Source organism: Haliaeetus albicilla, chromosome 3, assembly GCF_947461875.1.
Source record: "Haliaeetus albicilla chromosome 3, bHalAlb1.1, whole genome shotgun sequence".
Lineage (NCBI taxonomy): Eukaryota > Metazoa > Chordata > Aves > Accipitriformes > Accipitridae > Haliaeetus > Haliaeetus albicilla.
Window position 1 is genome coordinate 25,954,944 of NC_091485.1, and position 15,739 is coordinate 25,970,682.

The 15,739-nt window shown below is 43.8% G+C and overlaps 1 protein-coding gene across 2 annotated transcripts in view; it reads left to right on the forward strand.

The window, feature by feature from the left end:
* Nucleotides 1-15,739, forward strand: part of CABLES1 (Cdk5 and Abl enzyme substrate 1) — a 76,299-nt gene that overhangs the window by 37,712 nt on the left and 22,848 nt on the right. The window contains exons 3-4 of one of the 2 annotated variants that reach the window (XM_069779151.1): nucleotides 1,915-2,007; nucleotides 9,636-9,713. In XM_069779151.1, the coding sequence (XP_069635252.1) occupies nucleotides 1,915-2,007; nucleotides 9,636-9,713 (171 nt within the window). The remainder of the gene's footprint in view (nucleotides 1-1,914; nucleotides 2,008-9,635; nucleotides 9,714-15,739) is intronic. The other variant, XM_069779152.1, reaches the window with a different exon arrangement.

Below are 15,739 nucleotides of genomic sequence, written 5' to 3' on the forward strand. Positions count from 1 at the left end.
TTCTTATTTTTTATGGATTTCTATCATTTGTTCTCTGAGCACACACAATCTTATTTTGGTAACCAGTGTTACTGTCTTTCTGTGTTGGCTGGTAGGTTTGTGACTGCTACCTCACTAATAAATATGTCCCCATCCTTGTTATATCAACAGCTTCAGTGTGGTTTTATTTCTGCATCCAAGAGGCCACAGCTTCTCTGGGGACCGCAGTAATTAGTCACTGGTCAGTCCTCTGGGGTGATGGAAAATGGAGCAACTGCTTAACAGTTCAGAAACAGGCTGATCAGTAATCTGACCAGAGTGTGGTATGCTTCCAGGTCAGCTGTTTGGCAAGGCAGGAGCTTAATTTTGAATGTCTCTTTACCTTGGCACCTGTAATTCATCTGGTTTATATTGATGTTTAGCCTATAGCATTGTTTATCCACATGCAGATGGGCTGTCTCTCCCCACCTCGAAGCAAAGACTTAATAGCAGAGGCTGTACCAACTGGCCTATTACCAAGGCTTGATTATTTTTACCAAGCTTACTGTTGAACACTTACCAACATTTTATGAAGCGTTCTCGTAAATAATTCAAACACATATAATTGGCAAAAGATATAAACAGAGTATGGTTTGTGAGGCTGTATTTTTACTTGCTAATTTGCAGAATTAGTGGTAGAACCTCTCTCTTGGTGGTATTTTCCCATGAAGACGCTAACAAGGCTAATTGCAACCAGAGGGTGAGGGAATCTCAGCGATTTTAGTAACAGGAGGAAGGCAGAAATGGCAAAGTGATGAGGTCCCCCTCTTGGGGTCTACCCATGCAGTGTGATGGTGTTTGGGTACAGCAATGGGGACTGGCAGTCCCTGGTGTCTTGGGACCGGTGGTCTGTGGTTTCAGTCCAACAAAAGGACCTCTTGGGGTTGGGAAGCTGCTGAACTCTGCCTATGCATAGGAGACGATGGGAAAAATAGGTTAGGGAGCCTCAGCACAGAGGGACTGTGCTGGTTCCGTGTGCCGGCAGAGGATGCTTGTCCCTTAGCTCCCACGGAGGATGCAGTGGCTGCGGTCTGGCAGCCCTGGCCATGCAGTGAGCGCAGGAGTTATCTCCAGTGCCTGCGCGTCGTGCCATGCCTTGCAACAAAACAGTGCTGAGATGAAACAGAGAAAGCTTTCACACGCGTTGTGGTTTCAGCTGATTAAAAAGAACAAGGCTGGAGGGGGGCGGATATTGCTGTTTGTCTCATCTCTCCTCCCTCTGGCAATTTCTTTCTCTAACCACAATTTTAAAAGTGTGTTCAGATGTAAAATAGATTTAAGGATTCATGTATTGAAGAAAGATTTTTTTTTTTCCTGAGGTAATTTATTTTATTTTCAGTTGTTTTGTATGCTGTCAGGAATGTGAAAAGTGATATGTAGAGTTAAAAGCAAATAGGAATTATCCTTGCAAATGAGAGATTTTAAATCTTTCTAAAATTAAAACAAGAAAGAACTTTCCTCAATAGCTCTTTTATCAATAGCTAAGGAGGATACAGAAGTGTGGGTGTTGGTGTGAGGGGGAAAATTGCATATTTACCAGGTTTTGTTTTAGTTTAATTTTCTTTTTTCTTCTGAAAGCTTGGGCTAAGCTGTCACAGCAGATTACAGGAAGTTTTATTTTGCTCAGGTTTTTTTTATGATCTGGGTTTTTTTGCATGAAGGGAGGCGTGGTGGTGCCTTTTCTTATTACTTTAAATAATTTTTTTTATTTGAGCTGTCACATTTCCAGACTTATTGTCTTTATTGTTCTTGCTGATTCCTAACACAGGGTGACTTGAATCATTTGTCTCGTCTTTCCTTCCTGCCTTTGTGTAGATTTCTTGGCTGTACAGCTGGGAACTGAGTACTTTTATTTTTTTTCTCCCACCCCTCACCCGCAACTGATTTATTTTTCAGATGTCGGACACTCTCAGGATCACCCAGACCAAAGAACTTTAAGAAGGTTCATTTTATCAAGAACATGCGGCAACACGATACCAGAAACGGCAGGTACTGTGTTTTCAAATGCTGCTTCTGCAAAGGCAGTCCATGGGGCGCAGGGGAAAGGGCAGGGTCAGCATCCTCGTGCAAGAGCGCAGCATGCCATTGCCACTTACTACAAACATAGTAATGGCCTTTAAAGTAGTCTGTGAAGGTGCAAGCTGCAACGTACACTCCTTCCTCGGGTGAAGTATGAGTTAATGGAAGTGCTAGCCCATGGATTTTTAAGACCTGTGTCTCCATAATACAAATAACTTGCGTAAAGTGAAAATCAGTTGGAGTAAACTAGGCATAATCTGGTTGCATTTCTTCAACAGTAGTGCGGGGTGCTAAGTGTGAGAGGGGCGCATGGCTGAACCTGCCTGAGCAAGTTTAGCAATGGCTGAATGACATCCTAAGATCTATTAGCGGGTGTAAGGGTAGGCATCAAGCTAGCTGGGTTGTCAGGGCTGCCTGTGGCAGGAGGCTTACCGGACAAGTGACTCAAGAAAACAGCTTCAGGGAAAGGTATTAAGATTATCCTGAGTCTTACAAGATAAATTATAAACATGACAGATCCCAGTCACACCATTGTGTTCTTCTGGTTGGTAAATGCACAGCAGGGGGTGTTTGTGGCAAGGTGAGGAGTGGGATCCCTGTTTTCAGGGCAGATGCAGGCAGAGGGGCTCCTGGTGGGTGTGTGAGGGGTGCAGCTGCAGCCCGGATTGCAGCCATAGGCACTGGTGGGACCTATACGGCAGCAGTTGGCAGGGACTTCCCTTACTGCAAAGGCACAGTGCCTGTTGTTGTGTTCCCACCAGCAAAATAGGTTCTTTATTGCAGTATCACCCAGCTCAGAAGTGAAACTAGCTCCTACCTGCTTATAAAGAAGACACCTGCCCTCTCCATGTTTTTTTTCCCGAGACAATTTCCTCATGTGCCTCATGACTTTATTCTTGAGTTTTCAGGTTTTAAATAGACTACCTGAACAGGTTGCATATAGACTAAACCATCCCACTGAGAGCTGACCTTTGAACATACCTGTTCTCATACAACTGCCGTGGGCGAGAACCACATATGTTCCTGTGGACCAATTTGTGCACGTAGCCTGTGGTTTCCATCAGACATGGAACCACGTCAACAGAAATTCTGACATTACATTGAACCGCAGGTTTTATGAATTGAATTCTAGTGGGTGTTACTTGGCTCGAGCAAAATTTTCCTCGCATTTATTCTCACATGTACAATTAAATGAAGTGAAGGGTAGTAATCAACATAAATATTGCAGAAGCTGGCTCTGAGAGACGACAGCTTTTTAGAAACAGCTTTTGTAGCAAACAGATGCATGCAGAACTGTTGACTTAACTATTGTCTGACTAGCAGCTGATTATTGTCTTTACAACAAATACATGTGGAATCAAATGCTGAAAAGCAGCCCTCTAATTTTAGTCTGTTTTGTGCAGAAATAGATGTATGCTCTGGGAATTTCTTACAGCAAAAAATACTTATTCATAAGGTATTATGCAAATTCCACAGAGAATGAGTAATTTCTGAGATGTGTATAAAATACCTGCATAAACTTGATAGAAATATTACCTGCGAAAAAAAGAATAAATATTTGATTTGTAAACTCTTTTCTCCATCTTTTGCAAAAAAGTATTTGTAGGGTATGTGCAGCATTTTATCTTAATTCATAGATCAGTCATTATGTCTGATAATATAACTGAGTATTTTTCTTGCTAAGAAAACAGTGAGTAAGCTTCTGCTATTCAACTGGCTTCTTATCTTTGTCAGCAGACACAGTTTTCCAGAACATTTCCATAATCATAATAAAAAATCTCTTTATCTAGAATACAGGTACAATAAGAATAAGACACACAGTTTTGGAAATGTTTTTCGTCCTATGGATAAAGAGCCACAGCGATAGATAAAATAAAATGCAAAGTCAACACTTTGTGTCGCCCCTAAGGCCAGCTAAATCTAGCCGTAAGTAATCTGAGCACATACCCTGGTTTTCTGAGGGTACTAGATGCTGTTGCAGTCACTGAAGTTAATAGGCATTCTGGATGAAAAGGACCTCAGGAAAGTCAGGTGGATCTGCTTTATGAGTTCATCCTAAAATAACAGAGTTTCTGAGTATCTTAAGACCTCTAAAGCAGGTGTCCTCTCTGGTTCCCTGTGACATGGAGGAGCACAGATATTGCAATGGATAGAAAACCCTCCTGGGGCTCCTTCCCACGCTCCGGACCTCATCCCCAGCAGCTCGTGCATGGTTGTGCAGGACACAGGTGCTGAGCCGAGCTGGAGTCAGGCTCTCTGAGCTGTCTCCGAAACCCCTGACCTTTCTGTCGCAGCATGACAGCCTTTCACTTAGCTTGAGGAACCCAACTTTGAAAACATCTATACAGAATATATTTTTGAGTGGTGAATTCGATAGCTGGGCTTTAGAATAGCTAGCACTTTCAGTAATTGTTTCACTGGCTTTTGACTGTGAGTGTCAGAGCAAAGAAAGCTGCAGTGTGGGTGATAGCTCTGGTATCAGGGCTCCTTTCTCTGGTAGCTGCCCTTATTTGCAGCTCTCAACCTGTAAAGTGACGTGTCCTTGTCCTGTGGCACTGAGAGCTCTTCCCCTCTCAGCCCCGGGGATGCCACACACTGAGCGACAATGCTCTGGGTCCAGCCTTCGGCAGTCCAGTGGCAAGGCAGGACTGGCTGTGGTTAAAATAAGAGTTCAGCTATTTAGCACAGAGGAAAACCACCTATACACAGACTGGAGCTTATCAGCTAGTCCTTGTAAAGCTTCCTGCTGATGGTGCTGTGCGCTGGTTAAACCGGTTTCTTTGGATTTGTAGGACGTGGCTTATTAAAGGAGCTGGAAAATTAGGTTTCCTAGACTGTATTGTCAAAGCAGTCCTGTAAAACAGCACAAAATAAATTCTCCCATTACAAGACAAAAACAAGTCAACCCTAACATACAAATTCACACAGGTAGCCACCAATGTGTGGTTTCACCCACTTTGCTCAACAGGTTTATTGGTGGTATCTTCCATAAACTGTGAAGCAGAAGATTTCCTATCTAGCAGAAACGGGCCACCGAAACAGCAGCCTGAGCCAGCCAAACAAACAATTCATGGTGAGAATGGGACAAGAACATTTCTGGAGTCATCCTATATAGCAGATACAAAAGTAGTAAAACAGTGCTCCTCTCCCACCCCCATGACATTGCTTTCTCAATTTTTTTGTTAGTATGCAGATCTAAGCCAAGGCCAAACACCACCCATAGGCTATGAAAGGTCTCTTTTGCTGCCCTTTTAATTGTGGAAATGCACACACATGCACTCTTAAGAGGTTGGCTATTTGCAGCATCCTCACAGTTCATAATTACTCTTGGCCACCTTCCAATAGCCCCAGTTTGAACGTGGGAGACTCCAAAATGACGGCTGCTTCCCAGACAGCATCCATGGTTTGTGTGTTCACCTTTACGTGCAGGACAGCAAAGCCCTGGTAGTCAAACACCATCAATCAGGTATGAGAAAACAGGCTTCAGTATTCCGCATGTGTATAGTACATATGATGTATATCACATTGCCTGATGGCAGCCTTTTGGTGCAACACGATCAAACCTAGAGAGACACTAAAGAAAAGAGAGATTATTCTTCTTCAAGTCAAGCGAATTACTGATTCTGTTGAGAGCCTTATGCTCAGTAAGTTTTTGTAGTTTCATAGCATACACCTCATTAAAGAAATTGGAAGATTAGCTTTTACAGTCTCAGACAGTTGCGCATTGTCAGAGCTCTCTTGCAAAATAATGGTTGCTCTGAACCATAGTAATTAGCACAACTTCTTGATGAAATGTGAGAATTAGACAGTGAAAACCTTTTCATGAAGAAATTTTAAACATGTCCAGGTGGCCCAGTGGCAATCAGGGCACGTAAACCCACTTTGACTCAAACTGCTGATGTCGGAGGTGGCTCATTCAGAGCTGCGCAGGTTTGTAGATGCCCTTTGTTGAAGGGTTGAAATCCAGGAAAATGTTTTTCTCCCTGTCCTGCTGGGATAGAGTTAATTTTTCTTCTAGTAGCTGGTACATGTTTTGGGTTCAGTATGAGAAGAATGTTGATAACACACTGATGTTTTCAGTTGTTGCTAAGTAGCGTTTATGCTAAGTCAAGGATTTTTCAGTTTCACATGCCCAGCCAGTGAAAAGGCTGGAGGGGCACAAGAAGTTGGGAGGGGACACAGCCAGGACAGCTGACCCAAACTGGCCAAAGGGGTATTCCATACCATGTGATGTCATGCCCAGTATATAAACTGGGGGGAAAGCTGGACAGAGGCTGCTGCTCAGGAACTGACTGGGCATCTGTCCTAGTTTCAGCATCAGTCAGTGAGTGATGAGCAATTGCATTGTGCATCGCTTGTGTTGCATATTCCCATCCTTTTATTATTATTGTAATTTTATTATTGTTATTATTATCCTTATTAGTTTCTTCCTTTCTGTTCTATTAAACTGTTCTTATCTCAACCCACACGTTTTACCTTTTTTTTCCTGATTCTCTCCCCCATCCCCCTGGGTTGAGGAGAGTGAGTCAGCAGCTGCGTGGTGCTTAGTTACTGGCTGGGGTTAAACCACAACACTCCCATAAACAATAATTCGATATTCCTGAACAGCAACCGGCTTCTGCCACACCTTCTCCAAAGCGTACTTTGTGACAAGTTTCTGGACTTTTCTGCCCCAGCAAACCATTGCAGGCCCTCAGAATTTTTTTGTTTTCCATGCATATCATCAGACCTCTAAATAAAATGCCATTTTATTCCTCCGTGATGGGCTTCTGACCGCTGCCCTCCCTGCTTCTCTTCCAGTCCAGCTCCTAAGGCTGTTCTGCCCTAGCCCCCTCCTGCAGCAGATGAGGTTTTGTGGCATCCTGGCAGTGGAGGCCGTGGGCTCCTCTCCTGCTCTGCCTGGGAGACCTTTATGTAAAGGGGGTCCCCCGATTTACGGAAAGACGGGCAATACTTGGGTCCCGTGGGAAAGAAACCTGAAAAAAACTAGAGGCTGGGCTGGTGCTTTTTATTTCCTTTCAGGTCTGATTCCTTCTGATACACACAGTAAGGTTTATGTAGTCACGTGCCACTGTTGTCTCTGCTTGTGGATATGGGAGGACAGTTTGTTCTTCTTCAGGTATTAAGAGCTGGGGTTTTTTTTTAGGGAGGTGTAGGGTGTTGGTGGAAGAGCTGTATTTCCAGAAGCAACCAGAGGGAGTGGGGCAAATATGCTTAGTGGATACCGTGGTTTTCTGAATTCAGAGATGCTTTCTTATGTCAGCCTCAAAATCTGTGCTAAGTTTCATAACATCAGCAAACAAGGCTTCCAGTGAACAAGCAAGCTGTTGTGAGTAGCAACCATTCAGCATAAGTAGCGGCAAGCACAAAATTAATCACATGCCAGGTTTTTTTGCTTGTGGATTGCCTTTATTAAATGTGAAAAATGATTCCCTCCCCCTGCTCTATAACTTACTGCTGCACCATGAGATCATCTTTTAGGATCTGAGATATTTACCATAGGTAAGGGGTGTTATGGCATTAAAACAAAAAATGAAGTCATACTTTATCTGCTGCAAGAGAACTTCGTAATGCTGTATGCATGTTTATTATTAGAAACTCTCCTTTATTAAAGGGTAAATACCACTTTGCTTTTAAACATGCTTTTAAGGAGAAAAATAGGATTACTCTAACAGAATGACCTAGGAGAAGGAAAATGATCATTCTGCATTTTTCCAAGCATTGCATGCAGCAGCTCTCTTGGGGGTCTAAACTTTTCCAAGAATCATGACTAAGCTGGTCCCTTAAGGAAATAGTGTTTTAATAACAGTGTAACTGGTATGAGATTTGTAGGTGCATATGGTGGTTTTCAGACAGTAAAGAACGAAATAGCTTGCTAGGGTTCATTGTCCAACTTTGACCAGTGTAGGACAAAGGATGAAATATTTGGGTGAAATCCTCACATACAGATCTGTGGCACAGAACATCGGAAAAATCAATGTTGGAGAGCAGAGCAAGGAAGTGCAATAGCCCTGACAACCAACCTAGCAGTAGGTCCTAGCATTTGGACCACAAGTACAGAATTTTAGAAAGGTAAAATGTCAGTAAATTCTAACATTAATAGGATTAGAAGATGGCACAAATTGCATCCCCTCAAATTCCTCTAAGACATGGTGATGGCAGTTAGAGGGAAGAAGGGTCTTTTTAGTGTTATGTTGTACAATTGTCAGTGTTCTGCAGGTAAGAAGGAAAGAGGGTATATTTATAAACAATCGGTTATTTATTGGCATTTTATATCTTACATCTTGATCAAGCTTCTCTTGGCTTCTTGCCAATCTGCATCTCCCCAGACTATAATAATGTAGCTGTTGGCAGTCCATGCAGTTTTATGGAAAGTGGGTCTTGACCTCATGGTGGTTTTGATGTTGCTTAATGATACGTCAGAGCATGATGGCTAAAGGTAATAGTGTGGCTGTAAAACAGATAGGGTGCTCTAAGGTATTTGATTTAATGCCACACAGTGACTTTGCAGATGATGCAGAGATTTGGAGACTGGTTAAGAATACAAGGCGTTTGCTGTAAGAGTGGCCTGGATTCTGAGATAAGCTCTGTGCAGGCAGTTAATGTATGCTTTCATGTAGCCAAATCTTGAGCTACCTGCCTATAAGGAATGAAGGCAAACCATGCTTACAGGAGGGATTCAGCCCTGACAGTTAGTGACTGAGGCAGACGTGGCACTGGAGGAGAAGGGGCGAGGAGCTGTGGATCAGTCACGCCTGAGTGTCAATGCGACATCATAACCAAGGGGGATGATATGATTACTGGGTGCAGGGGTTGGTGGGTCGTCAGAGCTAGACACTGATCTTGAAGGTAAGACTGAAAGATCTGATGTTTCTATTTGTCATCTGTGCAACTGCTGAGGCCAGTGATACTGCCCAGAGACCAAGAAGGGCAATGGGGAAAAACTGGAGAAGACTGAAGGAGGAACCTGGAAAACAGTGAAAGGATCTGAAAGCTTATGATAATAGCAAACTTGGACTTCATCCATGAATCAGTCTATTGCAGGAACCGGAAGCTGAAAATGAAGGGAGTCCTTTGGTTTAGCAGAGAAAGGTCATGACCAGCAGCTGGAAATTCTTGTCTGATAAATGCAGACTCCCAAGTCAGCCACAGAGTCGTGGTGTGTATCACAGGTGGTTGTTGGTGTGTATATCACCTGGGTTGCTGCTGGATTTGTCTGGTTAGTTTCAGCCATGGTGGTGAGTTGTCAAGAATGGCTCCTTGCCTGTCTGGGTGGACTCCTTTCACTAGGACTCCTTTCACTAGAAAACCATCTATCCTGGATTCCAAGTAATGTGTCCAAGATAGTCTTCCTAGAAAGGGGGATGGGACTGCACTACTCATTCACCTTGTAATGCATGGCACAGGCTTCAGCACTTCTGTAAACACTCAGTAGCACGATACCCTACCTGTGAGATAAAAAAGAGGAGGGAGAAGTCATCCATGATGGAAGTTTTATGATTATGAATTCCTCAAGGGTAACATCTGTTGCTTTGCTTATTGTGGTGGGATTTTTAAATTTTAGTCTTTGATTTCTTTTGTTTTCTTTTATATTTTAGAATAGTCCTTATCAGCAGCAGAAGATCCTTCTGTAGCATATTTTCAGTGCTGCCATATCGAGACTGTACCCAAGTCGGGTATGTATATTTATACATGTACTACATAGTCTTTCTGGGCCTGCATGTAGACCTGTTAACGGACGACAGCATGATGGAGGCTAATGCTTTTACATATCTGCTCTGAGAAGATGTATTTGCCTTGTGGAACGTTACCAGGTTAAAACTACAGCTCTCAGTCCCCAGTTTATTTATATGTATTGTGGTGTCTTTGGTTATTAAACTGGAGAAGACTACCCCCCTGAAATGAACATTCTTGAAATATGCACTGTTTTTATTGTTTCTTCTGACTTCACTCATCTTTGACAAAGCAAGTACTCTCGACAGCACAACTTTTATTTTATAAGCAGTCTTAGTTTTCGTATTCTCCCACACAAACATGGTGCTACTGTATCTAGGTTTCCAGAACTATAGAGAAATATTTGGATTTGAACACAATACCTTTTTATTGTACATTTAGCCATCGATCAGATCATTCAGTCAGTGAAAACAGATTATTTTGGCCATAATACAATACAGGTTCTTAGCTGGTGTAAGCAATGTCTGTGGAGCTGCCTTGGATCCCTCGACGTGCTGAGACACTAGACCTCTGACAGAAAAGTTTATTTGGATTGAAGCAGTTCTCCAAAGACTGAGATAGCTTTTTGCCCTTGCACTGAAACTGCAGAAGTGGAAGAAACTGGATTTGGCTAGGAGACGTTGCCTGGCAGGCTCTGGGGCACGGCTTGCTGGGTGCCTTCGGGGGCACAGGGCAAGTCTGGGAAGGGCAGTGCTGGTTGCTGGCAGCTCCATGCCCCTGGGGCAGAGGAGTAAAGCATGGCCACCGTGGCTGCTCGCCAGAGAGAGCCGAGCTGTCTGTAGTTGGGGTCGGCTCACCGCCTGCAGGGCACAAAATTTCCGGGAAATATTCAGCTGATACCCTGAGGTGGGTTTGAAAGACCCACAGATCATGTAGAGTCACATTTATCCAGTGCATTAAGGATGGATTCGGCTCATAGTTTTCAGCCATTTATTTAATTCTGGAGAGTGATTTGCCACAAGCTGCTTGTGCATCAGTAATTCAAAACAAAGGGAGGTTATTTTTCATGCAAAAAGGAAAGGAGGCACCTTTGTAGGAGAGTTGACTTGCTCTCCTGTCTCTAACAGTAAATTTTTTCCCTTAATTAAACTGGGATGACCCATCAGGCAAATTCTTGACAGACTGGCAGCTTTGTTCGTTCTTCTTGAGTACACTGTCATTCATTTATGATCATTGCCTGTGGAAATTGCCTCTTTATTGAAAACTGAATGTATTTTGAAATGCTGATGACTGGTTATACCTTCTAAATTACAGCAGTAACGAGCCCAGCTGCAAACCTAAATATTATTTCAGCATGTAATGTCTTGTACCATGCTTGCACAGCAAGAAGGGCATGGGATGAGAAGGTAGCAAGTGCCAGTACAAAACAATTTAGCCCTGTTCCCTTTGCTAAAAAGCCAGGATTAAAAAAAAAAAAAATAAACGCCCTCTGTCTTTCTTCCAGATCATCAGAGGAAGAGAGGAACAATTCAGTGGCACCTCCTTCCAGGAACAGCTGGTGCAAAGAACAGATGAGGCAGTATAGCATAAACTGTAGTCACTCTGTTCAGGCTGCACAGTGCTTGCTTACTTCATTGCACATTTTGGATGTGTGGTAGGAGCGGGGAGAGACACTAGTACCCTTTTGAAGTACTGTAGTACTGTAGTGATAGCATCCTTTAGCTTTGCTTCCTCTGAATCTCTGGATTGCTGATGTCTGTCCCCAGGCAAGATGTCCTAACTGGTTTATGTTCTGCAAACATTACTGAACAGTTTACAAAAAGAAACAAATTGTTGCAAGGAACTATGGGCACATATGCAATTAGGCTGGAGTAAGCCCTGGCAGGAGTGGGAGAGAGAGAGGGTTGGACGAGCATGCAGGGGGGACAATTCCATGTGAGAGGAGCACATGGTGGAGCTGCTGCTGCTTCTCCACCTCTGCTCCAACTCGCGGGCACTGTGGCCAGCGAGGAAATCTGCAGGCACAGCTGTGTTTTGGGGAGGCTGCCAGCCCCGGTTATATTGTAGGCAGCACAGAAGAGCTCTACTGTATCGATGCTGGCAGCAAAACTGCACTAACAGACCCTTTTTAAAAACCTGTCTGAAAGGCAGTTCCTGCAGTCACAGCTAAAATCTATGTACTTGGCCACAGTGTATGGGGCAGCATCACCCCATACCAACGAGGTGCAAGCAACGTACTCTAGACTCTGGCCCTTGCTTGCCCATCCTCCATGCCGAGGTCAAGCTACAATAGCAAGACACACACCCCCCCCCCAAACTGTGTTTTTAAGTGGTTGTACAAATACAAATGGAGGTCTGTGGCATGCAGGGCGGAGAACTGTGGAAGTACGTAAAAGGATGAAGTTTGAGCTGTTCCCTGGAATACGTTTCCCAAATCCCCCTCCCGGGCAGCCGGGCAGCAGCCAGCTCACCAGAGTGCAGCTGGCAGCAGGCTTTTGAAGGGAAAAAGGCTCCAGAGCAGTGCAGAGGCTGCTGCTGCTGAATGGTAGGTTTTTCTACCTGCAGTTTCAGAAGGCCAATCTGATGGTACTTGCTGGGGCTGAGAAGGAGGGACACTGTGTGCTAGGGAAATTACTTTCTCTGGTTTTCTCTGTTATGCTGAAGAGAAGTGAAAAGTACAAGGCAGAGTGAAATGGTGCGGAGAAAAAAGTCACCAACAGAAGTAATCACTAGAATTTTCTGTCCTCAAAATTTTGTCCCTACCTAGTATCTGATAGAAACCTAATGCTTTAGCTTATAGTGCTTTTGTGCAAGGGAAAGGGGAGAAGTAAAACTAAATTGACAGAGGTTTTGAGATGTGGTACCTCCTCCTGGAGTCACTGAGAGGCAGGTACTTTTGTGCATCTGGGCCATAAATTCTCTCCAGGTCTGGCTACATTAAAATTGCCAGCATCTTTGCTGATGGTGTGAAGACAGGCACAGCTTCACCTGTTTCCATAGCCAAGAGTAGGGTAATGGGCAGGACCAGAGCTTGCTTTTCTTCCTCTGTCTAGACCAGCAGAGCAGCTGTGAGAGCAGACATAGCCAAGTCAAAGCAATGTAAGGAAGGCTATACTTCAAGTTAGGAGCAGAAAGAGGAGCTCAGCATCTTGCCTGTTGGCTTTCCTTGGCTCCTGCCCTGCAGTGTTACAGCCCAAAGTCATCAGACCCTGCGCAGGGTTTAGTGGTGGCTAAGGGCAGTGGTGAGAGGCTTGCCCTGTACTGAGAGCACTGTAACAGTGCTATTGCCTCTGTTATTAAATTAACAGACACAGACACAAATTCTCTTTATCATTACAGGCTGATCTGCAGAAGCAGGTAGCACCTACAGCATCCAGCAACACTGATAATGTTGTCTGAATGCTTGGCTTTGATTATGTTTTTATGAAATACAAAGCCATTGTGTGCACAGGTTAGAGGCGAGGCAATTCAAGTGCTAGTAGTGATACTGCAGGATCAGTTGTGCAGTTGCTACTCTTTTTTTCAGTGTATTGGAGATCTTCATGGCTAAAGGGTATCCATGCTCTGAATTTTTCTGCTGAACAAAATCTTGCTTACCTGTGAAACATGCATGCTGTTACCACACAGAGATTTTGCAGTAAAGTTTGCGAACAAAACACATGCATGAGAAGATGCAGCAGTGACTGCTGAACCTTTTTTGCCGTTGTGGAGAGATACTTGTGCTTTATAAGAATTGTTTCTCCTCTCCTTTCTCACCATTCACTAGCGTTATACTGTGCATCATGTTGACACCCCCCTATTCTTTCATAATACTTAAAAATTTGAAGCACCATGTGTAATATTATGCTAATACTATTCTTTGAGTTCTTCTTTCTTATTTAAATACAATACTCCAAAAAATGGAAGAGCTACTTTGTGAAGGGTATTGAAACTGGATTTCTGGCTCAGCATCCACCTTCTATCTTCCTTGTAAGAGATGAGAATTAATCCCCATCTAGTTCTGCAGATAGGCAGAAAATGGAAGGTAATGACAGTTATCAGAGGGTGCGCCTTGTGCAACCCCTGAACTGCTGTAGCGTACACCTCCTTTGTCAAAGGTTGTCATGGTGGAAGCTCATGGCAAGTAGAACTGAGGCTTAGCACGGTTCCTCGTCCAGGACAAGGGGAGATGCCTCAGGTCACTAGCAAATAGCTGCCCCACCACACACGCACTCAGCACGTGCACGTACACATGCATGCTGACCTGCTCTAGGCCCTCAGAGGGGATTCGTGTCACGGCAGACCGAAGAGTGGAGGCGTTCACAGATGGATTCTTGAAGGAATTATTCATTTGGGGATGGGCTCCAGGTGGTTTGAGGTGAATTGGATTTCAGCCCTTTGAGGCAGGAGCTGGGGTTCATACACAGCAGTTATTAGCCTTTTAGCCATTTAGCCTGTGCAAGGGCGCTCTGCGGACCCTCCGTGCGACCCCAGCCAGGGTGGGGAAGGACCAGGTTCAGCTCTGCCTCCAGGTAGCTACCCTGGGAAAGGCAGATTTCCTGGGCAGGGGAAGAAGGAAACCCTTTCTCCATTGCTTGCCTGCTCTTGGAGCTTCTCTAGGCACCACTTCAACTTCCAGTGAGATGGTACAACTCTGGCAGTCCTCATGGATGTTGTTGGAGTTGGTCCATGTGGCCTGCAGGACATGGTGGCCTGCAGAAGGGCTGTGCATATGCCTGCAGCCAACTGAGCAATCAGTTCTTGTTAGTATTTTAAAATGCCTAAGCATTTTCAAAAAAGGCAATGGCAGTGTATGTCTGTCACTGTTAGAGGTGTTATAAAGGAGGAAGAAAGTAACATATTGTCTTTACCCCCAGGAAAAGAAGGTAGTGCAGTTAGTTGGGTTTATAGTTCTGTTGTGTTGTGGGCTTTTTTCTTTGGCGTGCATAATTTAAAAACATGTTTCTGAAAAGGGACTTTTTAGGCTTGTTTTTGTTAATGGCAAAAACATTCGCAGATTAAAATCGTACCTATTCTGATGATAACTTTATTTTGTGATTTTGTAAGAACCTTTTAAGAATTTCCAAGTTCCTGTAAAGTCCTGCCCAGAAGGTGAATCTAGAGGACCCGGGGGAGGAGGAGGAGAGCTGGCAGTGTCACACAGATGTGGCGCTGCAACATGGCTAGTCTTATATTTGACTCTCAGCTGCTGGGCTTGCAGTGACTGCCTGCCATTGGGGCTGGAGGCGATGAGCTACAGGACAGAAAATCCAGAGCATCAGAAAGTGCATGTCCTTACAAAACTGGCCCCAATTCACCTCATCTTTTATTCTTCATGGCATTGAATTCATTAAGTGGTTAGAAACTTACCTGCAGCAGGCATAGCTGCTGAATATTGCTGTCTTGACAAGAATATAGGTATTCATCTGACTAAACTTGCCTCCAGTTAAGGGAAATAATGCAATATGAGTAATCAAATGGATTGAAGCCCAGGAAATGGACCATTCTTCTAAAGTAAAGCAGCAAGTCCTTAAATAAAAAGAATTTGTGTCCTTCTCAGAAATGCTACAGACCAGCTTCATCCAGTTTCTAAAGATAAATCACTGCTGAATTTCACTTTGAATTTAACTAGGTGCTGGCCAGAACACTAATGAGTTCAATGATGCTGAGAGCAAGAGGTTTTCAACACCATCACCCCAAATAACATGTAGCCACAACAATCGATGTGTCCGTAGGCCAGGCATTCCCAATGGCCTTCGTTACCTAAACTCTGAAATCTTTGTTTGTCTTCAATGTTTAAACTGGGTAAGAAAGTCATATGCAAAATAGGCAAAAAGAAGCATTTAAGTGAGATTGTCTCACATGCCACACCCCTGCTATCAGTTATTTGGCAGGTCAGGTAACAAGCATTGCAGTGAGTGTGGAAAACGGGAATATTTACAGGAGAAATGAGAGCATCGAAATTGCATTAAAGATAGTAGCAATAAGCACACAGCAAGGCGGAATACTCTGTTATGTCCTTCAGATTTGTTACCAAGTTCCTTGCTAT